Genomic DNA, 23673 nt, shown 5'->3' with positions numbered 1-23673 from the left:
TAACTGTTATTTTCCGAGTCGGAGCATGGAATGTTAGATCCTTTAATGGAATAGGAAGGTTAGAGGATTTAAAAAGGGAAATGAATAGGTTGAACTTCGACACAGCGGGAACTAGTGTTGTGCAGTGACAGGAAGAACAAGTCTTCCCGTCAGGTCAGTAAAAGATTATAAATACAAAATCAAATAGGGGTAATGCAGGAGTAGGTCAAACAATCAATCAGAAAACAAGAATGCAGGCAAGCTACAACGAACAGCACATTAATCGCATTATTGTAGCCAATATAGAAACGAATCCAATACTTAACACAATAGTTCAAGTTAATATGTAAATGAAATCTGCAGATAAAGAAGAGACTGAAAGAATGTGTAATGAGACAAAGTGAATTATACAGATAGTTAACAGCGATGAGAGACTAGAATTCGGTGGCAGGAAATGGAAAAGCAGTAGGTGAATATGGGCTGGGGGAAAGGGAATGAAAGAGGAAGCCGCCTGGTAGAATTTCGCATAGAGCATAGTTTAATTGTCGCCAACATTTGGTTTACGAATCATGAAAGACGAATGTGTACGTGGAAGGGACCTGGGCACAATGCAAGCTTTCGTGTTGATTATATAATGGTAAGACAGAGATTTCTAGACCAGATTTACACTGCAAGACATTTCCAAGGCAGATGTAGCCTCCGACCGTAATTTCTTTGCTTATGAACTGCAAATTAAAACTGAATAAATTGCAAAAAGGTAGGAAATTAAGATGAGATCTGGATAAGTTGAAAGGATCAGAGGTTGTTGAGAATTTCAAAGAGAGCATTAGACAATGGTGAATTGAAACAGGGAAATCTGTGGATAAAACAGGAGGTACTGAATTTAACTGAGAAAAGGAAAAACTATAAACACGTAGCAAATGAAGAAAGCGATAGGAAATCCAGCTGTCTAAAAAGTGAGTTTGAAAAAGTACAAAATGGCGAAGCACAAATGGACAGAGAATAAATGCAATGCTGTAGAAGCACGGTTAACCAGGGAAAGATAGATGTCACGTATAGGAAAATTAAAAAAAACTTCTGGAATAAAGAGGAGCAGCTGTATGAGTATCAATAGCTCAAACGGCAAACCGGTACTAAACAAAGATGGGAACGCTGAAAGGAGAAAGGAATATATAGATGGTCTATACAAGGGAAACAAACTTGTGCACGACGTTATAAATACAGAAGTGGAAACAGGTGAAGATGATATGGGAGGTATGATACTGCTGCAGGATATGATAGAGCAATAAAGCACCGTAATAGAAACAAGGCTCCTTGAGTAGTCGACAATCCTTCAGAATTATGCGACCCTTCGGAGAGCCAGCCATTGTGTGCGAGATATGTCAGACAGATGAGATACCTTCAGACTTCAAGAAGAAGGTAATAATTCCACTTCCAGTGAAGGCAGCTGTAGGCAGGTGTGAATACTGCCGAATCATCAATTTAATATGTATTTTTCCTGAATTATTTACAGAAAAATGGAAAAACTTCTATAAACCGACCTCGGGGTAGATCAGTTTGTTTCCGGAGATATAAAGAAACATGCGGGGCAATAATGACCGTAACACTCATCCTAGAAGACAGGTTGAAGAAAGACAAACCTAAGTTTATAGCGTTTGTAGATTTAGAGAAAGCTTTTGACGATCTTGAATGGCCTACACTCTTAAAATTTTGAAGGTAACTGGGGTAAAATAAGAGGAGCGGTAAGTTACAAATTGTACAAAAACCGGACGCAGGGAAGAGAGTGAGAAAGGGTTGAAGCCATTCCTTATGTTATTCAATCTGTACAATGAGCACGCTGTGAAGGAAATCAAGCGAATTTTGGAAAAAGAATTGAAGTGTCTGAGGCGCCTAAACACGTAGAAGAGCACTTAAATGAAATGGATAGCGTTTTGAAAAGACATTATATGGTGAACATCAACTAAAGTAAAGCACAAGTAATGGAATGGCGATACTGACGGAATCTGATTGCGAAAAGAGTCACTAAAAGTAATTGATGAGTTCTGGTATTTGGGCGGCAAAATAACTGATGATGCCCGAAGTGGAGACTATATAAAACGCCGGCTGGCAATAGCACGAAAAGCATTTCTGAAATAGAGTGACATGTTAACATGTAATATGAATTTAAATCTTAGGATGTCTTTTTCTGAAGGTATGGGAAAAACTGTAGTGGAAGATCAAAGCCTGAATATTGTAAACGGGTCGAAAAGGGTGTAGATTGCGACAGTTATGTAGAGATGTTGAGGCTTACACAGGGAAAGACTCATGAAATGAGTCCTCGTACAGAAGACCACAAAAACAACAACAACAACAAAGCTCTATAGTTTTGAAACACTCCAAGCGGAAAATACGGTAATTTCTTGGAACTTTTAAGTCTTTCTTGAGGGTATTTTTGTTCTGCCATTGCAACTACAAAAATGCCTGATTTTTTTCACACCAGATACGTTTCGTTTTATTGAGGTAAAGCATCATCAGTGATCTGTAATTAAGTTATTTACATTTTGATTTGAATTTAGATCGAAAAACAGGTCGTTAATAATAAGTTGATTTGTACTTACGGTGATTTTCGGTTGATTTCTCGCTTACATCGGGAAATACCGTCTGCTAGCACATCGTTGTTTTTCTGCGTTAGACACTGATAATTTTGATCTTATAATAATAATAATTATTATTATTATAATTTTTGTGTAATCGTTGTTTTTCTGCGTTAGACACTAATAATTTTGGTCTTATAATAATAATAAATACAATAATGTTGCTGTAATTATCAGTGTATAACGCAGTAAAACAACGATGTGATAGCAGACGGCATTTCCCGATGTAAGCGAGAAACCAACCGAAAATCACCGTAAGTACAAATCAACTTATCCTTAGCGAACTGTTTTTCGATCTAAAAGCAAATCAACATATAAATAACTTAATTACAGACGACTGATGATGCTTTACCTCAATAAAGCGGAAAGCGTCTGGTGAAATAAATTACGCATTTTTGTAATTGGAACGACAGAACAAAAATACCCTTAAGAATTATAAAGCAACTTCGGACACTATGTCCACACATATGAAGAATTTTAAGTCTTTCCTTGTCGTCATTTAATTGCTCCGAACGTCAAATAATACGGAGGATTTGTGTTGGAAAATCTTTCCGCTCGCTATCGTGCAACAGCAGAGTACACAGCATGACTACCTAATTATATGAGAGCAGAGCTTTACGATGTACAAGAAATCTATTAGGCGCTGTTTGCGCATCACTGATGACTAAACATTTGAAAACAGAGTAGGGCACCATATTAATTAAAAAGCTGTGAATAATTTCTCTCAAATCTCTATGTTCCACAGCGCCCAAACGATGCAGTAACGGACTGGGTTACCTCTTGAAGAATGTCCAGTTTGCTATCGCTCACAGCATACAAACTGTTGTCGGTCTTTCTTTTTACATCCCGTACATATAGGTCGTTCACTGCAAATTATGACAATGATATTCATACACCAATTGACAGATTGTTGTTGCTGGTATTTCAAACTGGACCAGATTCCGTCCTATTATGCCCCACACATTCTCAATGGGACACAGGTTCAGCAAACTATGAACGTCTGATGCTTTATAGCTAACGAATAATAAGGTTACACAGTTAAGTATATTCAGTAACAGACACTTAATGGTAGTAACATTTATGTTTTAACGGTAGTTAGCGTCTATTTCAGAATATACAGTATTGGTCATTAAAACTGCAATGTCTTGAAACTATCGTGCAACAAACGTTAAATTGGCGAGGAGTGCACAACATGCAGAGCTGTGCACGTGATTAATATATCCGCACTATCGCACAAAGTAGATAGGAATTACGCCATTTATATTCTGCATGTAATGAAATATTACAAAGCGGGTTTATCATTGAGTAACAACATTTGAATGTCGGTTGCTCGTGGAAGATTATGTTATACCTCGCGTAACAAACAGAAACATCTACACATTCATCGACTCTCATGTGAATAATCAAACAATGTATTCAGGAGCGCAATACAAAACAGCATGCAGGATCTTAACGGCCCCTCGCGATTAGCGCCCTACAGGATTACGTGAATAGTGAATAGTTTTTTCCACTAAGGAATGGGCGGATGTCCTCTTCATCATTTCATCATTATTGGCTTGCAAGCCGCCCAATTGGCGTCAGCTGAAAAGATTTGCAACTCAGAGCTGAATTACCCCAAGTGGTTTCTCTCAGCTATCAATGCCTGTGCAGAATCATATCGCCACATGACGAAAACTGAGTCAATAAACTGGCTTGTTTTTAGTAAGGCAAATATGCACTCATCTGGAGTTGTCGGTTATGTAGTTAGACAAGAGAATCGTGGAACAGCGTGGAAAGATTTATACCCTTCAGGCATAATTAGAAATGGCTTATTTTGAAGTACGAGGGTAACCCCAAAAGTAAGGCCTCCTATTTTTTTATAAGTACATAGACCTGCTTATTTCTGCAATAGTTTACATCAGTTTACAGCTTGAACATTTAGCTATTTCTCGACATAATCACCATTTCTGTCGATGTATTTTTGTAGACGCTGTGGCAGTTTTTGTATGCTCATGTCGTCGTACCAGCTCGCCACCATGCTGTTCAGAAAGTTATGAAACTCTTCTTTCGCCTCGTCGTCGGAGCTGAATCGCTTTCCGGCCAAATGTTCTTTTAACCTAGGGAACAGGAGATAGTCACTGGGCGCCAAGTCAGGACTATAGGGTTCAAATGGTTCAAATGGCTCTGAGCACTATGGGACTGAACATCTATGGTCATCAATCCCCTAGAACTTAGAACTACTTAAACCTAACTAACCTAAGGACAGCACACAACACCCAGTCATCACGAGGCAGAGAAAATCCCTGAGCCCGCCGGGAATCGAACCCGGGAACCCGGGCGCGGGAAGCGAGAACGCTACCACACGACCACGAGCAGCGGACGACTATAGGGTGGGTGGATGATTATGTTCCACTGAAACTGTTGCAGGAGAGCAACGGTTTGCCGAGCGATGTGTGGGCGAGCGTTGTCATGGAGAATGTGTACGCCCTTGCTCAACATTCCTCTTCTCCGGTTCTGAATTGCCCGTTTGAGTTTTTTCAGAGTCTCACAGTCCCTGTCAGCGTTAATTGTGGTCCCAGCGATTCAGCTCCGACGACGAGGTGAAAGAAGAGGTTCATAACTTTCTGAACAGCATGGCGGCGAGCTGGTATGACATGGGCATACAAAAACTGCCACAGCGTCAACAAAAATGCATCGACAGAAATGGTGCTTATGTCGAAAAATAGTTAAATGTTCAAGCTCTAAACAGATGTAAACTATTGTAGAAATAAACAGGTGTATGTACTTATAAAAAAGTAGGAGACCTTTCTTTTGGGATTACCCTCGTAGGTATATTGAAGGGGGAAAGAGCTAATGGGTACTGGAAAAGGTCAACGACCAATAAGTAAAAGTAGAAAACCTCAGAAATCACATTTCAGAAGAAATAAGTTCGACTTGTTTCCTGAAACAGATGAATAGGCTCAACCAGTTTTTGAGCAAAGTATTGCACATCAGACTCATGGGAGCTGCTTGAGGCCTAGATATGAAGAAAGGTCAAGTAGAAACAAAAGAGTCCTGCTGCCAGGTAGCAGCGTTGGAAGGGGTGTAGGCCTAATGCTAAAGGAAAAGCTAGATGTGGAATACTAGTTCACAAGTACCATGAAACCTTATACCAAGCTTGGCCAGGAGACAGAGAACATAGGAAGAAGATCAGGTACTTACAGTAGCAGGTGTGGGAAACAGCCTGGCTAACAACTTAATGTGGGAACACAAAGAAAGCCAATAGTCTTGAGTGCCAACTCGCTTTACTGTCCAACACAGTTATTACTGCCGGTGGTAGAGAACACTGGTAAGCCTGCTAGTCAAGGTGCAACGGTCCCATTACGAGTAAAACATCGCATACACTCTAATAGCTTTGTAGTATTTTTCACATTATTTTAAGGAAATTTTTCGGTGAAAAAAAATCGATTCTTTTGCGTTCTGTAGCTTTTAAGTGTCAGTTTTAAGGTGAAGTGCCCACCATTTGTTTAATAATCATAGTTCCTGTGATATTCGCATTTTAGTTAAACTCTGCGCGAAATTCGAAAAGTTTGCAATGACAAACGGGGGTATCTTTGATTTTACGTTTGGTGCATATCAGATTATATGTTGCTGTGTACGAAATTTAGCAAACATACTGAATTGTTCTTCAAACTTGGGATGAGATCTATATGTACCTTCAGCATCGAGAAAATCGATTTTATGTAACAGTTCTTCTCGCATGCCCTAACAATATAGTGAGAATGTAATATTCATAACGTTCATTGTATCTCACAAACATTTCAAGATATCAAAAAAAGTTTTTGGCAAATTACGGCACGTGAAGCTGTATTTTGCCATACGGTTAACATGCAGAACTTTCTAGTCTACAGCAATACACAACTAACTACAGGCTTTCACAATGGAACAATGTAATTTTTTTAGAGCTATCAACAGATGGTGAAAGGAGCGTTAGTGGTGGCTTTGCAATAACGTAAGTGAAGAAACTACGCGGACTCAGTTCCTCACTTAACAAACTACTGCTTTAGGACTCTATCGCAATTACAACTGCACTAGCATGTTAGTGAGAGCTGTGTAAATCCTCCGTGTTTTGACAAAAGAAAGAGAGAGTCAGAAACAAAGACATGCAACACTTCAATTCTTCAGTGATTGTTTTCAACGTTACGTTAATTGCGAAAATGTACAATTTCGTTTTCTTTCTCGCAGTATGTTTTAACTCCGGCAGCAGGGCATTTAAACCATTAGCCAAATTTTCTGCACCATATACACTTTTTCTCCTTATATAATAACAATTTTAGACAAAATTCGGTGCTCTTTTGTTCTCGCACTCGGGTTTAACACAATACAAGGAAGATCTATTTACGCCTCTTCGCTTATGGTTAGAATAACATTACAGAATCTGAATCGTTCGAAACTTCGTAATACTACCCGTTTGCAGATTAAAACTATGCTAAGTACTGTCTTTGAAGTTACTATCCCCACAGATGCAGCAGGAGGAGATGTCTGCCATATACCAGCGATTGCAACCGATTTATTTTAAGCGCCTTCAATTCCCAGTCAAGATTTCGTTGGGAATAACAGTAACCAAGGATTAAGGTCAGCGTGAATGGACAAGAGGAAATGGACAAAGAGTGGGGAAGGGTTTCGGACGTACAGGGGGAAGGAGGACGTGTACAGGAAGAGAAGGGAGGAGGAAGAGGAGAGATATGAGGGAAAGAGGAGATGAACAGAGAGAGGAAGTAGAAGGTCGCCAAGACGTATACCTAATTCCCATACATATTTAGTAATTACTGAGTAGAAACAAGCATGTTTTCCCCCTACGAGATCGGTGCACGTAGATTTGAAAGGCATCCTTGAGATTTTTGCGGCTACACAACGCGCAAATCAGTCCATCTACGGATTAGAACAGCGCGCTCTCCAATGCGAGCCCACCTCGCTGGGGACAGCGGCTGCAGTTACCTTACTGAGCAGCAGGTAATGAGCGCCTCAAATGTCATTTTGGACTACGTGAACGGTAATGCCGGACATCAAAGACAGTTGCGAGAGCGCAGTTGGTCCCTTTCCCTGGCATTCGGTCACACCGCGTTGTGCTGCGGTGGAAAGCAGTGCGGCCTTGCTGCGAAGCCGCAGAGCTGCCGACTCCCCCAGCCGTGGGCCAACTGCATACCGTTCTGCGTGTTGCGTTGTGCGGGTAAAGAAAGTACACCGCCGGTCGTTAAAATTGCAACACCATGAAGGAAACCAAACAACGGAGTGTTACTTGTTGTGCATGGACACTAAAGCACAAATATACGACGTGTGGCTATAAAACAATGCGACTCCTGGTGTAAAACATTTTATTTCCCTAACATATTACGCATATTAGGGTGGTGCATAGATTTGTAGCGTTTTTGTTGGTATTCCAGTTGCTGCGGGTTTATTTATCGGTTGTCAGTTTTCATTTGTAGTTCATTGCTGCCTTTTAAGTATGCATATCGTCATTTTTTTTTATTTGGAGATAGTGAGTGGGTCTTTGGACGCTAGAAAATGGAGTGCCGAGTGGAGAAATCGGAATATTTCCAACGTATTCTTGTGTCTGAGTTCAATGAAAGGTGACAGAGGCGGAGGCAGCAAGAAGCATTTGCGTCATAATGCTATTGGACAGAGCACGGCAAGAAAACGGTTTTCTCGTTTTAAGAAGAATCGTTTTGACATTAGTGATTCTCTATATTCAGGAAGACCAGAGTTTGATGAAGATCGTTTAAACAGTGATCCACGTCATTGTACTCCTGAACTGGCAAATGTGATGAACAGTCATCATTCCACCATCGTGCGACAGCGTAATAGGTCCGCTGCTTTTTGCGATTTACATAAACGATCTGGTTGATGGTATCGACAGCGGCATTAGACTGCCGATGTGCTGTAGTCTACAGGAAAGTAGTATCACACGAAAGTTGTGAACAAGTCAATGAGGATTTGCAGAAAATAAATGCGTGGTGTAATGACTGGTAGTTATCTCACAACATTAGTTAAGTGTAAACTACTGCGTATAACAAAGCGAAAATATCCATTAAAGTACGAGCACAAAATAAATGCCTAGTCTTTGGAAGCGGTAACATCCGTCAAGTATCTGGGTGTGACTATTCGAAATCAGATTACACAAGTAACGGGTAAGGCGACCTCTAGATTGCGGTTTATTGGTAGAATCCTGAAGCGATGCAGTCCTTCAACAAAGGAAATTGCTTACATTACTTTAGTTCGTCCAGTATTAGAGTACTGTTCGTCCGTATGGGACCCTTACCAGTTGGGTCTGACTCAAGGGATTGAGAAGATCCAAAAAAGAGCGGGAAGATCATGACTGGTACATTTAGTCACCGCGAGAGCGTTACAAATCTCATAGAAAGTTTGAAGTGGGACACACTTGCAGATAGACGACGCGCTAAACGGAAGGGGCTCCTCACTAAATTCCAACATCCGAACTTCGCCGAGGATGTAGAGCATATATTATTACCACCAACTTCTATATCTCGCAATGATCACCATTCAAAAATAACGGAATTTAGAGTTCTTACAGTAGTTTTTCCCTCGCGCGATCCGCGAGTGGAACAGAGGGGATTGGAGGGGGGGGGCAAATAGTGCCCTCCGCCACGCACCGCTTGGTGGCTAGCGGAGTATATACGTGGATGTAGACATTTGCATGCAGTGGGGAAGGTTCGAAAATTGGGTGTATAGATACCGCATGCTGTAAACCAAAATCACAAAAATCATCGTGTGGCCATATGTGCCCCCTGCTTGCTTGTAATCAATTGGCTCTTGAACAAAATCGACCATTCCTACCTTGTACCGTTGCTGGTGACGAAAAATGGTGTCTTCATACTAACATAAAAGAAAGGAATGGTTGAACCCAATAAAACAGAAACTCCCAGCATAAAGGCCATCCACAAAAGATAATGTTAAGCATCTGGTGGAACAGCGACGGTATGGTGTACTACAAATCGCTTCCCCGAGATGTTACCATCACTGCTGCCATTTATTTTCAGCAACTGAAATGTCTTGCAGACGCAGTCCAAGAATAATGATCAGAAAAACTGCGTGAAGTGATGCTACTCCAGGATAACGACCGCGCGCATTCTGCTAGACTAACAGAAAACACTAGACAGGAGTTGGAATGGGAAGTGATTCCGCACCCATCATATTCACCAGATCTTGCGCCCTCGGATTTTCACCTTTTCCGCTCTCTGTCGAACAACCATCAAGGAACTTCTGAATGAAAACTTCTGCAGTCGCGGAATTGAAAAGTTACGCCAAAGTTGTTAGACTGTTTTAGATAGAGAAGGAGAATGTATTATCGATGACTAAAGTTTCTGTAGGGTGTATTTGTTGTGTTTAGCCGGCCGGAGTGGCCGTGCGGTTCTAGGCGCTGCAGTCTGGAGCCGAGCGACCGCTACGGTCGCAGGTTCGAATCCTGCCTCGGGCATGGCTGTGTGTGATGTCCTTAGGTTAGTTAGGTTTAATTAGTTCTAAGTTCTAGGCGACTGATGACCTCAGAAATTAAGTCGCATAGTGCTCAGAGCCATTTGAACCATTTTTTGTTGTGTTTATTAAATTTAAGGAAAAACGCTACGAACTTAGTGACCAACCCAACACATATTTAGTTATTGTTATTCTCAATATAATCCTCTCCTCTATGCCTAAAACGCCCCGTACCAATTTTCCATTGATGGAGTCAGTGCTGGATGTCTTCCTCTGGTAACTTCTTGACAATGCTTGCCGCTTTTCTTTCACTGCCCTAAAGGACTGAAATCTCGTTGCTTTTGGGATGCGCCGCTAGAAACCTCTTAACAGACAATGGGGTACGAACCGGTGCGTTGTCTTGATGCAAAAACCCATCACTTGTTGTTCCACAACTAGGATCGTTTTTTTCTTATTTTCTCACGGAGTTGAGGAAGAACGCCAAGGTGGTATTGTGACTAATGTTTGACCTTCAGAAACCCGGTGAAGATAAACTACTGAAAAAAATCATCAACGCTTTGAGTCTTCGATTGGTAATTCGAGCTTTTTTCGTTCTAGGTGAAGTTGGACCCATCCAATTTATGGACTGCCGCTTGGTTTCCGAATAATAAATGAAAAACCAAGATTCGTCACACGTAATCACCCTTTCCAAGAAAATTGGATCATTTTCAATGATATGGTATTCAAAGTGTTGCTACAAACAAAGATTTTCACAAGCTTCCTTTTGTTTGATCGTGAGAATTTTCGGCACGAGTTTCGGACACATTTTTCTCATGATAAATTAGTTATTTAAAATTTGCCATACGCATTCTTTGTCAATTCCTACAGTTTCAGCAATCTATCTAAAACTCAATCGATGGTCAGATCGAATAAGATTACCTACTTTCTATTTTTATGTTAAAGGGCGTCTACAATAACTTCTTGGCTGTTCTGGAAACGCTTGAACCACTCATAAACTCTCGTGAGTGATAGAAAGTCTTCGCCACATATTTCTCTTAGTAACAGATAAATTTCGCTAGCAGTTTTTTCAAGTTTCATATGAAGCTTCAGGGCAGTCCGTTGCTCTATTATTACACTTATCATTTTTCTGGAAAAACAAAATAACAGCTCTTACGCAGATGAAGGCCACGACCACACTGATTTGTCTAGACACTAGAGTTGCCGCATTCGACTGAGAAGGCTTTTAACGCCTCACGCTATTAGTCGTTCATCTTTGGCACTTGCGTAACTACGCTGTGACAGCCTTAGTCCCGTTATTTTATAGCCACACCTCGTACAAGACTAAATTTGAATATCAGGTTTTATGAATCGCTGTGGCTCGCGAGCATTGAGAAGTCAGTCTCTCAGCAACACATAACTAAATGTTTGCAGTGGGCGTGGGATCTCGGGAACTTGCTGGCAGTGGCAACAGCTGAACATCCTATGTCCCGATGTAGGACTTGACGGCATGAGTACGACGCGGTCTTGCTTTATTTCAGGGCTTCAGAGCTTGCGAGCAGCGAATCTTGTACACCCTCCTTTTTTATTTTAGTTAGCGTGCCGCCACGCATTCCCCTCCTGTGGCATCTCAACAATTGCAACCTACGTCCTCAATTATTTGCTGGATGTAGTCCAATCTCTGTATTTCTTTACAGTTTTTATCCTCTACCGCTCCGCGTAGTACCATGCAAGTCGTTCCCTGACTCCCAGCCTTAACACATATCCTATCATCCTGTCCCTTCCTCCTTTTTGTTTTCCATGGATTCCTTTCGTCTCCGATTGTGCGGAGAATCTCCTCACTACTTAGCTTATCAGTCTACCTAATTTTCAGAATTCGTTTACAGCATTAGGTGTCTAGTGCTTCGATTTTCTTCTTTCCCGGTTTTCCCAAAGTCTATATTTCACTAGCATACAATGCTCTGCTCCAAACGTGCATCCTCCGAAATGTCTTCTTCAAATTGAGGCCTATATTTGACACTAGTAGACTTCTCTGGGGCAGGAATGCCCTTTTCGCCGGTGCTGGTCTGCCTTTTATGCTCTCTTTGCTCCTTGTCTAGGTAGCAGAATTTCTTAGATTCGCCTATTTCGTGATCCTCAATTCTGATGTTAAGTTTCTCGCTTTTCTCATTTCTGCTACTTCTCATTACTCTCCTCTTCCATCGATTTACTCTATATTCTATAATCATTATACTGTTCATTCCATTCAACAGATCCTGTAATTCGTCTTCTTTTTCACCGTGGGTAGAAATTGCATCAGTGAATCTTATAATTTTTATCGTTTCACCATGAATTTTAATCCGTCATTGCTTCTTCTCTATAGGTTGAACAGTATAGGCGAAAGACTACATACCGTCTTACAGTCATTTTAATCCGAGCACTTCGTTCTCAGTCTTCCATTCTTATTGTTCCCTCTTGGTTCTTGTACATACTGTAGATCCCAATTTTTCCCTATAGATTACCATTATTTTTCTTAGAATTGCGAACATCTTTCACCATTTTACCCTTTTTCCAAGTCGACAAATCCTACGAACGTATCTTGATTTGTTTCCAGTCTTGCTTCCACTACTAATCGCAACCTCATAACTGCCTCCTTGGTGCCTTTGTCTTTCATAAAACCTAAAGACTTATGTAACGAGGAAATTTATTCTGAGAGAAATGCTTGGGGAAATCTAGGAACTCCCTATATTCCCTGTCACACTGGAGATCAGTTACTTCAAACTGCAGATCAGTGCGTTTTGAGTGCTGGAAGCTTTTTTCATTTTCCATTCGCTTGCGCTACGTATCTTGATTTATCCCAACAATGTCTGTCGCTCTGTCTGTAGGCTCTTAAAGTCTATGACAAACATACGTTTTCAATATTCTCCTCAATGCTGCTAATGATCTCAGAACCAGTTGTATGCCTATGATATGTATACTTTCATAGATAGCTAAAGAACGTGCATCAAATTCCTTACAAAGATTTTGCAAGCTGGCTCTGAACGTCGACTACCACAACCTGCGTGGGGCATGTGACCGTCATGTTTGATAACGGCAAAACACAAAGCCATTCTGCGTTAATTGTACTTAAATGTTCAGCTGCAACACCAAGTATTCTTTTATTAAATCGCCATCCGTGAAAGGGTGCACAGACTTCCCTGAAAGTAGTACAGTTTTGTAGATCATCTGAACGGCGCTCTATTTTTCTTCCTCTTCTTCGTCCTTTTCAGAGAGCCCCCTTTGAAGTTTCAAGACCTGTAAGCTCCTTCACATTTTTCGTTTACGTATTATTTGACGTGGTGAGACATCTAGTGCCCTTATAAATTGAACTTCCTGAGACTATTGTGTTTTATGCAGGGGGTCAAAGGAATGAAAGAGATAGCTGCCTGGTGGAATTTTGCAAAGAGCGTGATTTAGTCATCACTAACACTTGGTTTAAGAATCAAGAAAGAAGGTTGCATGGGTGCAAGAGACCTGGAGACACTGGAAGGTTTCAGGCTGATTATATAATGGTAAGACAGAGATTTCGGAACCAGATTTTAAATTGCAAGACATTTCCAGGGGCAGATGTGGACTCTTCACCACAACTTGTTGGTTATGAACTGTAGATTAAAATCAAGGAAACTGCAAAAAGGTAGGAAATTAAGATGGGAACAGGATAATTGAAAGAACCAGAGGTTGTTGAGAATTTCAGCGGGAGCATTAGGCAACAGTTGACTAGAACAAGGGAAAGTAGAAGAATAAAGGGTAGCTTTAAGAGATGAAATAGTGAAAGCAGCAGAGGATCAAACAGATAAAAAGACAAGGCCTAGTACAAATCCTTGGATAACACAAGAGATGTTGAATTTAATTTATGAAAGGAGAAAATTTAAAAATTCAGCAAATGGAGGAGTTGAAAGGGATTATAAATGTTTAATAAATGAGATCGAAAGGAAGTACAAACTGGCGAAGCAGGAATGTCTAGGGGACAAATGTAAGGATTTAGAAGCATATTTCATTGGGGAAGGTAGATACCGCCTACAGGAAAATTAGAGGGGTCTTTTGGGAAAAGAGCTGTATGAATATACAGATGGAAAACCAGTCCTAAGCAAAGAAGGGAAAGATGAAAGGTGGAAGGAATGTGCAGAGTGCCTGTATAAGGGAGATGAACTTAAAGGCAGTATTATAGGAATAGAAGAGGGCGTAGATGAACATGAGATGAGAGATATGATACTGCGAGAAGAAGTTCACAGAGCACTGAAAGACCTAAGTCAAATAAAGTCTCTGGGAGCAGACGACATTCCGTCAGAGCTACTGACGGCTTTCGGAGAACCATCTATGACAAAAGATGTATGAGAGAGAAGAAATACCTTCATACTTCAAGAATAATATAGTAATTGCAATTGCAAAGAAAGAAGATGCTGACAAATGGGAATATTACTGAACAGTTAGTTTAATAAGTCACGGTCGCAAAATACTACCACGATTTCTTTAGAAGAGTTGAAAAACTGGCAGAAGCTGGCCTTGGGGAAAATCAGTTTGGATTCCGGAGAAATATAGGAACATGTAAGGAAATACTGACCCTAAGACTTACCATGGAAGATAGATTAAGGAAAAGCAAACCTTCTTTTATAGCATTTGTAGATTTAGAGACAGCTTTAGACAATGCTGGCTGGAATACTCTCTTTCAAATTCTGAAGTGGCAGGGGTAAAATATAGGGAGCGGAAAAGTATTTGGACTTGCCCAGAAACAGACGACTGTTATAAGAGCCGAGGGGTATGAAAGGGAAGCAATGGTTGAGAAGGCAGTGACACAGGGTTGTAGCTTATCCTCAGTGTTATTCAACCTTTACATTGACAAACCAGTAAAAGGAAATCATTGGAGGGAGTATTAATGTTCACGGAAATGAAATAAAAACTTTATGGTTTGCCGACGACATCGTAATTCTGACAGAGATAGCAAAGGACTTGGAAGAGCAGTTGAACGGAATGAAGTGTCTTGAAAGGAGGATATTAGATGAGCGTCAACGGGCAAAACAAGGATAGGTAATGTAGTCTAATTAAATCAGGTGATGCTGAGGGGCTTAGATTAGGGGATGAGACACTTACAGTAGTAGATGAGGTTTGCTATTTAGGCAGAAAAATAACTGATGATGGTCGAAGTAGAGGAGATATAAAACGTTGACTGGTAATGGCAAGAAGAGCGTTTCTGAAGAAGAGAAATTTGCTATCGTAGAATATAGACTTGTTGTTGTTGTTGTTGTGGTCTTCAGTCCTGAGACTGGTTTGATGCAGCTCTCCATACAATACAGTAAAGCTGCATGTCCTCGGGAAAAGTTACGGCTGTAGTTTCCCCTTGCTTTCAGCCGTTCGCAGTACCAGCACAGCAAGGCCGTTTTGGTTAATGTTACAAGGCCAGATCAGTCAATCATCCAGACTGGTGCCCCTGCAACTACTGAAAAGGCTGCTGCCCATCTTCAGGAAGCACGCGTTTGTCTGGCCTCTCAACAGATACCCCTCCGTTGTGGTTGCACCTACGGTACGGCCATCTGGTGGCCGTGATGAAAAGGCTTGCACAGGATGGCGCTGAGAGCTGCATCAAACCAGTCTTCGAACTGAAGACCATATAGACTTGATTGTTAGGAAATATTTTCCGAAGATATTTGCCTGGAGAGTAGTAACGGATGAATGTGAAACATGAACGATAAACAGTTTAGACAAGGAGAGAATAGAAACTTTTGAAATGTGATGCTACAAAAGAATGCTGAAGATCAGATATGTGGATACCGTAGCTAAAGCGGTGTGCTGAATAGAATTGGGGAGACAAGAAATTTGTGGCACAACTTGACTAAAAGAAGGACTCCGTTGATAGAACACATTCTGAGATGTCAAGAGATCACCAATTTATTATTTGAGGGAAGTGTGTGTGTATGGGGGGGGGGGGCGGAGGGGGTAAAAATCGTAGAGGAGGACCAAGAGTTGAATATACTCAGAAGATTCCGAATGATGTAGGTTGCAGTAGTTATTCGGAGATGAAGAGGCTTGCACAGGATGGCGCTGAGAGCTGCATCAAACCAGTCTTCGAACTGAAGACCACAACAACAATTTTCAGCATCTGTAGTATATACTCGTATTTCAGAACAAAATCCAGTCATCAGCTGTAAATATATTTTTAATTCGCATTACCGGTTTCGACAAATTAATTTGTCATCTTCAGAAGCCTACACAATTAGGGATATCATAAATCTTTAGGCTTTGGCTATACATTTATGTAAAGTATAAGAAATGTTTTACAGAACTCACTTAGTATGGCTTTAGCAGATGTCAATACCTTCTTCATAGAAGCATAGTATCATGGGACGTCCAAAAATGTACTTATTGTATGTAAGTATTGTAAACACAGATTGACAATTTACAGTAACTAAAACACATCTATGTACATCTCAACCTGTTGTTCTAGCAACAAAGAACATACATCAAAACATATGAAAGTATAGGTATGGTATATGAAAAAGTTACATATAGTACAGTTGAAAAGACATGGCACATAGTCCAATATATAAAAGGAATGGGCTAGTTTTCGCATTTTATAAGAGAGGCTACTCAAGCAAAATCGCTTGTTTTTTAATGTAAGCTGGTCATTCAATAGATCTTTTTAAGGTATGTTGAAGTGTTTATATATTTCAGATTCTCACTAAAGGCTCATTTTGTAGCCCTCGCCAGCTATATGCAAAATTTCCATGTTAAGCACGGATGGAGGAGGAAAAATGTGTTTGTCGATTTTGAGATCTTCTGCAAAAGTTGACTTACGTGAATTGGCACCGCCTTTGTTGAGCAAGTGTACACGAAAGAGGCTCTTAATGCCTTCCCAGTCTGCCCTATATAAAAACTCGAACGCCTGGAGGTGACAATGGTCAGCCAGGTTATTGAAATAAACATCCTAGGTCATGTCTACGGTATACAGAACGAGTGGGCCCCCAAGCCTTAGTACGTCATCATCCCCAAAACATCACAGAAAATCCGCCAACTTGAACTCCACACTGCACTAACCGCTTGTTAAACGCCTTATTGCAGTGGCTGCGCACTCGAGGCCTTGTCTAATTGCCGAGCGAGGTGGCGCAGTGGTGAACACACTAAACTCGCATTCGGGAGGACGATGTTTCAAACCTGCGTCCGGCCATCCAGATTTAGATTTTCAGTGATTTCCCTAAATTGTTTCAGGCAAATGCCGCTATGGTTCCTTTGAAAGGGCGTGGCTGATTTCCTTCCCCATCTTTCCCTTATCCGAGCTTTCGCTCCGTCTCTGATGGCCTTGTTGTCGACGGGACGTCAAACACCAATCTCCTCCTCCTCCTTGTCTATTTTGGAAATATGAGAAATTGCGATTCGACCTACCACACTATACGTTCCCAGTTGGCTACTGTCCATGGAAATACCAAGAGAAATGCACACCTCAACATAAATGCAGGTGTTAATCAAGCTTGCAAACAGCGTTCTGTGTAGTTGTGAGTGCATTATATCGGAGTTAAGTGAATTCCGACGTGGACGAATTATTGGCGCTCGTGTGATGGGCGGTTCCGTTATCAACGTAGCCGAAGCGCTTGGTGTTTCAAAAGGCACCAGTCGAAGATTTACACCGCATACAAGCGAAAAACCATCAGCTAAGTCGCAATGCGGATGAACGTGTGTGTTGTGTATTCGTGATTGACGGTCATTGAAGAGGATTCTGACGAGGAATAAGACGACAGTTGCGAAAGTCACTGCAGAACTGAATGGCGCTGTAGCGAACCCCGTCAGCACCGAAACAACACAAAAGGAGCCCCATAAGCAGGGAATTGCAGTGCGAGCTAAAATTGCAAAACCAGTCACCAGTGGATGCAAGTGCCCATAACGGAAAAGCATGGTATCAAAGCCAAGATATATTATGGATCAACGGAAGAAAGCTATGTGGTCGGATGAGTCTTTTTATCAGTGTTTCTCACTTCTGTCCGAGTTTACGCCCCAAGTGTGAAACATGGAGAGGTTGGGCGATGATTTGTGCAGTCAAATCGTGGTGTTCCATGCGCCCCATGGCTACTCCGAAAGGTTGCATTACTGCCAATGGTTCATCCTATGGCACAATGTTTGTTCTCCAATGGTGAAGCTGCGTTCCAAGACGACAGGGCCCTATTCACGCAGCTAGCATCCTCCAGGACTGGTTTTGTGAACACGAGGATGAATTGCCGCTTCTCTCCTAGACATCGCAGTCACCAGATCTCATTGTTATTCAGCCTTTGTGGCCTGATTTGAAGAGAAGGATGCGCGATCGCTACCCACTTCCGTCATCCATCGTTACCTGAACTTTCCACTATTTTGCAGGAAGAATGGAATGAGATTCTCTTGAAAACCATACAGGAAAATCGAAGCTGCTTTGAAAGTCAGCGGTTTTCCTACACTGTATTAAGCATGGAATGTGTTGTGTTTTTGGTGTTTCCAAATTTTTGTCCAACCCGTGTATGCTGTGGACATCCCTGTCTATCAAGATGCGTTCACAGGGTCCACACGTACATTCCTGATTTGACAAACTCTTAAGCACCGTATCGCACCTCAAGCGGTCCACTAAAGTGCGTGATCCTTATTCCTCAGAAAATGTTTTGAACTGTTTGGAGGAGTAGGTGAGTAGTAGAAATAAACATCCGCCCAATCTGGTAACTCTATGGGATGGAATCATCAATGAGTGATTCCAGCTGGACACGGCAGCTCTGAAGAAATCATGGACTTTGTTCCTCGGCGAGTTATCGCTGAAACATCATTTTTTGAACGCCAGTTTAACATGAATGTTTAAGGGGACCACACCCTGCCTATCTAACCCATGTTATTTTAGGCAAGTATTTGACTCATTTCTGAAAAAAACTATTTGATGCAGGACCTTAATATTTTTACTGTGTGTTACATGATGCTAATAGAGTCAACTGTACTAAAATCTACTTTATCCATTTTATATTTTTTAAGAAATACTTTTTTACATTTATTAACAAAAATATTAAATTTTTTCTGCAGAAAATATTTTTTTGTGAACTTCCTAATGGGGAAATATTAATGACTGTAGTACCAGAGGTGGCTTCTTATGTTATGCAGAGTATCTGAAAATTTCATTCATTTGTCTATGATAGTTTGTGATATAATGGGGCATATGTACTGAAAATTTTAGTTTGCGGGAAATTGAATTTAAAGAAAAATCTTTTGAAATTTGTTACTTACTGTTAATTAAAACTGTCCTGCTGCATATGATGGCCATTCTTTGGCCTCTAGCAGGTCTTCCAGCTTCTTTTTCACCTTCCTGGATGTTTGTCTTGCTTTCTTGGCCATATTAGATGCAGACCTGTCTGCATCGGCTATCCTCATTTTATCGCAATGTTGCAGCCCAATGATCATATTTTCACCATGATTAATTTCCAGCTTTTTCAGTGCCCAACACTTTCCAATATTAGCACGATTGGATGTAATAACAGCATCATGAACTCCTAGTTTCATTATGTCCATGCCTACAAATAGAGTTTTAGGAAGGCAGTTCCAAATTATGCTGTTGAAACATTCATTTGGGTTCTGTGTCTGCCCATGCAGACATTTTCTGAGAAGGTCAGGATGAGCCAAGTCTCTGAAAATAGGTTTAATTGCTGTAATATCAGCAGCAGGAAGAGAATGCTGGTGAGAATAAGATTCTCCAGTTGCCTGAGCCCTATTGTATTTGCACCACGAATTTTCTCCTGATCGACACAATTAATGACATGGCTTATCACCAGTAGAGGACTTATGGAGGAATATGGCCCTAACATCTCTCTTCATTGGCTTCAGATTTTCTTTATTTCTCCTAATTATCTGCCCATAGTATGCCTGCAAGTTTTCTATTTCAGTTTTAGTTAACCGACCCTGTCCAGTCAACAATTTTCCATCTTCTAATTTTTTTCCTCTCATATCAACAGTTAGTTTTCTCAGCCTTGTTCCCAAACTATTTGAACATGGTCTACACACTCTATTTTGCTAATAATGGCTTCTCCATATGGCTTAGAGTTGACAGAATTTTTTTCAGCAAAATCCTTTTCAGGGTACTATCTATCGAAATATGATGAAAACCGACAATCGATTTTTTTCCACCTGAACCACGGTGTGGTCACCTTAAACTGCTCAAAATAACCGGTTTATGAAATATCCACTTTTCGGTTTTTTTAATCCTCATACGCATTTGCTGTAATAAACGTAGAAATCGAACAAGTACTAAAAAATGTAGAGCCTCTCAGTTTCAAGGTACATAGAATCAAAATATTATGTGAAATAAAAGAAAACTTAGTCCGTCCACAATTCGCTGCTTTTCTCGAAAAGTGATAAGTGGTTGAATACTACAAAAAATCACCAGTATTCTCCCACTGATTCAAATTTTTTGAAACTCTGCTCAAAATTGTTGTAATTGTGCATCAAACCACGATTTGGGCACTGGGAATGGTCAGTGCTAAGGTGGAACCTCAGGTTGAAGAACTCTATTTTTCGTGTTAATATGTCCGTTTTGAAAGGCTACAGTAGATAAAGACATATGCTGTAAGCACAGGAAGTATATCATCCACTTTCTGTTTTCACTGTATACTATGAATGAATTGTTAAGTTTTAAATTTATTACTGTTACTATAATTCCCTTCCACTTTTATTAATTCCTAGAAACAGCGGAAGAATCTTCAATCTTTTAAGGCAAATGAAGCTTTGTACTTCATTGCTGAATTACTTCGTAAAATAATTTCCAAACTGGTGTTGGTACCAATCTGCAACGCAATGAATGCCCGGCGACAACAGCGACAAACTCTCACATAGACTAGATTGGAGAGAGTTTTGCACACTGCAGGCAGAAGCGTACCCTAAGCCACGGCACACGGCAATGAGGACATTATCACCTCAGCAGTGCCGTAACAATTTTCGTGCCATGTGTTTGTTGCTCATTTCTGAATATAGGTTTGGTGGCTTCCATTACAAAATACACACTTTGAATTCCACAGAGCGAAATACAGTGACGTTCGATAAAAGAATGCTTTGTGAGGACGCGTGGCAGTGCACTTTGGGAAATGTATTACATTTCTTCGAACATACAATTTTATTCGTAAAATTTGGATCGGTATGAAATATTGCTTTATTATAGAAAACAGGAAAAGCGATCGGTGCTATTTTAATAGCAAGTGATCAGTGCTATTATAATAACAATTAAAATAGTACTGATCGCTTTTCCTATTTTCTGTATTAATGCAATATTTCAAATTGTTATTTAATTGTTATTAAAATTAAAATAGGACTGATCGCTTATCCTATTTTCTATAATACTGCAATATTTCAAATTGATATTTACGGTAATTGTTCTTGAAATAGCACTGATCGCTTTTCCTATTTTTTATAATAACGCAATACTTCAAACTGATGCACATTTTATGTATAAAAATTACTCCTTTTTTTTTTAAAGAAAACGTCTATTTAAAAGCGGAAAGTTTTAACATATGATATGATATGACTAATTGTTGTTTTTCGGTTTTTACTCGGTTGTTAGTAAAAAATTAAAAAACACCTGTTGTAGCCGAGATCAAACAAATACCGAGAACTAGCATTAGTGAGTGCTAAAATACCGCTATCGGTTTTAACTGGTCGGTTTTTTCCATCCTCAGGCCAATATCAAAGATAGTGACCGTGGTCACGGTGTTGGTGTGATGTCTCCTGGGTGTGTGTAATTTTCCAGCCGGCGTGCTTGTCAGACTGTGGTGTTGGCTTAGTGGGAGCAGAGCTAGTCAGTAGGTGCCTGCAGCTGAATGTACACTGCTGGCGATTAAAATTGCTACACCAAGAAGAAATGCAGATGATAAACGGGTATTCATTGGACAGATATACTAGAACTGACATGTGATTACATTTTCACGCAGTTTGGGTGCATAGATGCTGAGAAATCAATACCCAGAACAACCACATCTGGCCGTCTTAACGGCCTTGATACGCCTGGGCATTGAGTGAAACAGAGCTTGGATGGCGTGTACAGGTAAAGCTGCCCATGCAACTTCAACACGATACCATAGTTCATCAAGAGAAGTGACTGGTGTATTGTGACGAGTCAGTTGCTCGGTACCATTGACCAGACGTTTTCAATTGGTGAGAGATCTGGAGAATGTGCTGGTCAGGGCAGCAGTCGAACATTTTCTGTATCCACAAAGGCCCGTACAGGACCTGCAACATGCGGTCGTGCATTATCCTGCTGAAGTGTAAAGTTTCGCAGGGATCGAATGAAGGGTAGACCCACGGGTCGTAACAAATCTGAAATGTAACGTCCACTGTTCAAAGTGCCGTCAATGCGAAAAAGAGGTGACCGAGACGTGTAACCAATGGCACCCCATACCATCACGCCGGGTGATGAATACACGCTTCCAATGTGCGTTCACTGCGATGTCGCCAAACACGGGTTTGACCATCATGATGATGTAAACAGAACCTGGATTCATCCGAAAAAATGACGTTTTGCCATTCGTGCACCCAGGTTCGTCGTTGAGTACACCATTGCAGGCGCTCCTGTCTGTGATGCAGGGTCAAGGATAACCGCAACCATGGTCTCCGAGCTGACAGTCCATGCTGCTGCAAACGTCATCGAACTGTTCGTGCAGATGGTTGTTGTCTTGCAAACGTCCCCATCTGTTGACTCAGGAATCGAGACGTGGCTGCACGGTCCGTTACAGCCATTCGGATAAGATGCCTGTCATCTCGACTGCTAGTGATACGAGGCCGTTGGGATCCAGCACGGCGTTCCGTATTACACTCCTGAACCCACCGACTCCATATTCTGCTAACAGTCATTGGATCTCGACCAACGCGAGCAGCAATGTTGCGATACGATAAACCGCAATCGCGATAGGCTACAATCCGACCTTTATCAAAGTCGGAAACGTGATGGTACGCATTTCTCCTGCGTACATGAGGTATCACAACAACGTTTCACCAGGCAACGCCGGTCAACTGCTGTTTGTGTATGAGAAGTCGGTTGGAAACTTTCCTCATGTCAGCACGTTGTAGGTGTCGCCACCAGCGCCATTCTTGTGTGAATGCTAAAAAGCTAATCATTTACATATCACAGCATCGTCTTCCTGGTGGTTAAATTTCGCATCTGTAGCCCGTCATCTTCGTGGTGTAGCAATTTTAATGGCCAGTGGTGTGTGTCGTGGTGATGCACGGGTAGCCTCGCGGTCTTGGGCACCTTGCCACGGTTAGCGCGGCTTCCCCCGTCGGAGGTTCGAGTCCTCCCTCGGGCACAGATGTGTGTGTTGTCCTTAGCGTAAGTCAGATTAAGTAGTAGTAAGCCTAGGTACCGATGATCTCAGCAGTTTAGTCCCATAGGAACTTACCACAAATCTCCAATGTTTATGTGGTGCTGTGGCTGCAGTGCTGACGGCGGGCGCCGACGCGGAGGTGGCGGCCGGCGTGTCGTGCGGCGCTTCCTTCTGCCCCAGCGAGCCGGACGCGGACGCGAACCCCAACCTGCAGCGGCCGCCGCTGTCGCAGCTCTACACGCTCAACGGCGTCTTCCTGGGCTGCATGGTCGCCGCCGCCACAGCCGTCGCCGTCTTCCTCGCCCCTCTGGATAGGTGAGGCT

General features: G+C 41.4%; 1 protein-coding gene across 1 annotated transcript in view; it reads left to right on the top strand.

The window, feature by feature from the left end:
• Nucleotides 1–23673, top strand: part of LOC124798530 — a 244191-nt gene that overhangs the window by 183408 nt on the left and 37110 nt on the right. The window contains exon 3 of the mRNA XM_047262016.1: nucleotides 23464–23665. Coding sequence (XP_047117972.1) covers nucleotides 23464–23665 — 202 coding nt within the window. The remainder of the gene's footprint in view (nucleotides 1–23463; nucleotides 23666–23673) is intronic.

The sequence above is a fragment of the Schistocerca piceifrons genome, chromosome 1 (assembly GCF_021461385.2).
Source record: "Schistocerca piceifrons isolate TAMUIC-IGC-003096 chromosome 1, iqSchPice1.1, whole genome shotgun sequence".
Lineage (NCBI taxonomy): Eukaryota > Metazoa > Arthropoda > Insecta > Orthoptera > Acrididae > Schistocerca > Schistocerca piceifrons.
Note: the sequence above shows the minus strand (reverse complement) of the source record. Positions and strands in the feature narration are given on the sequence as shown.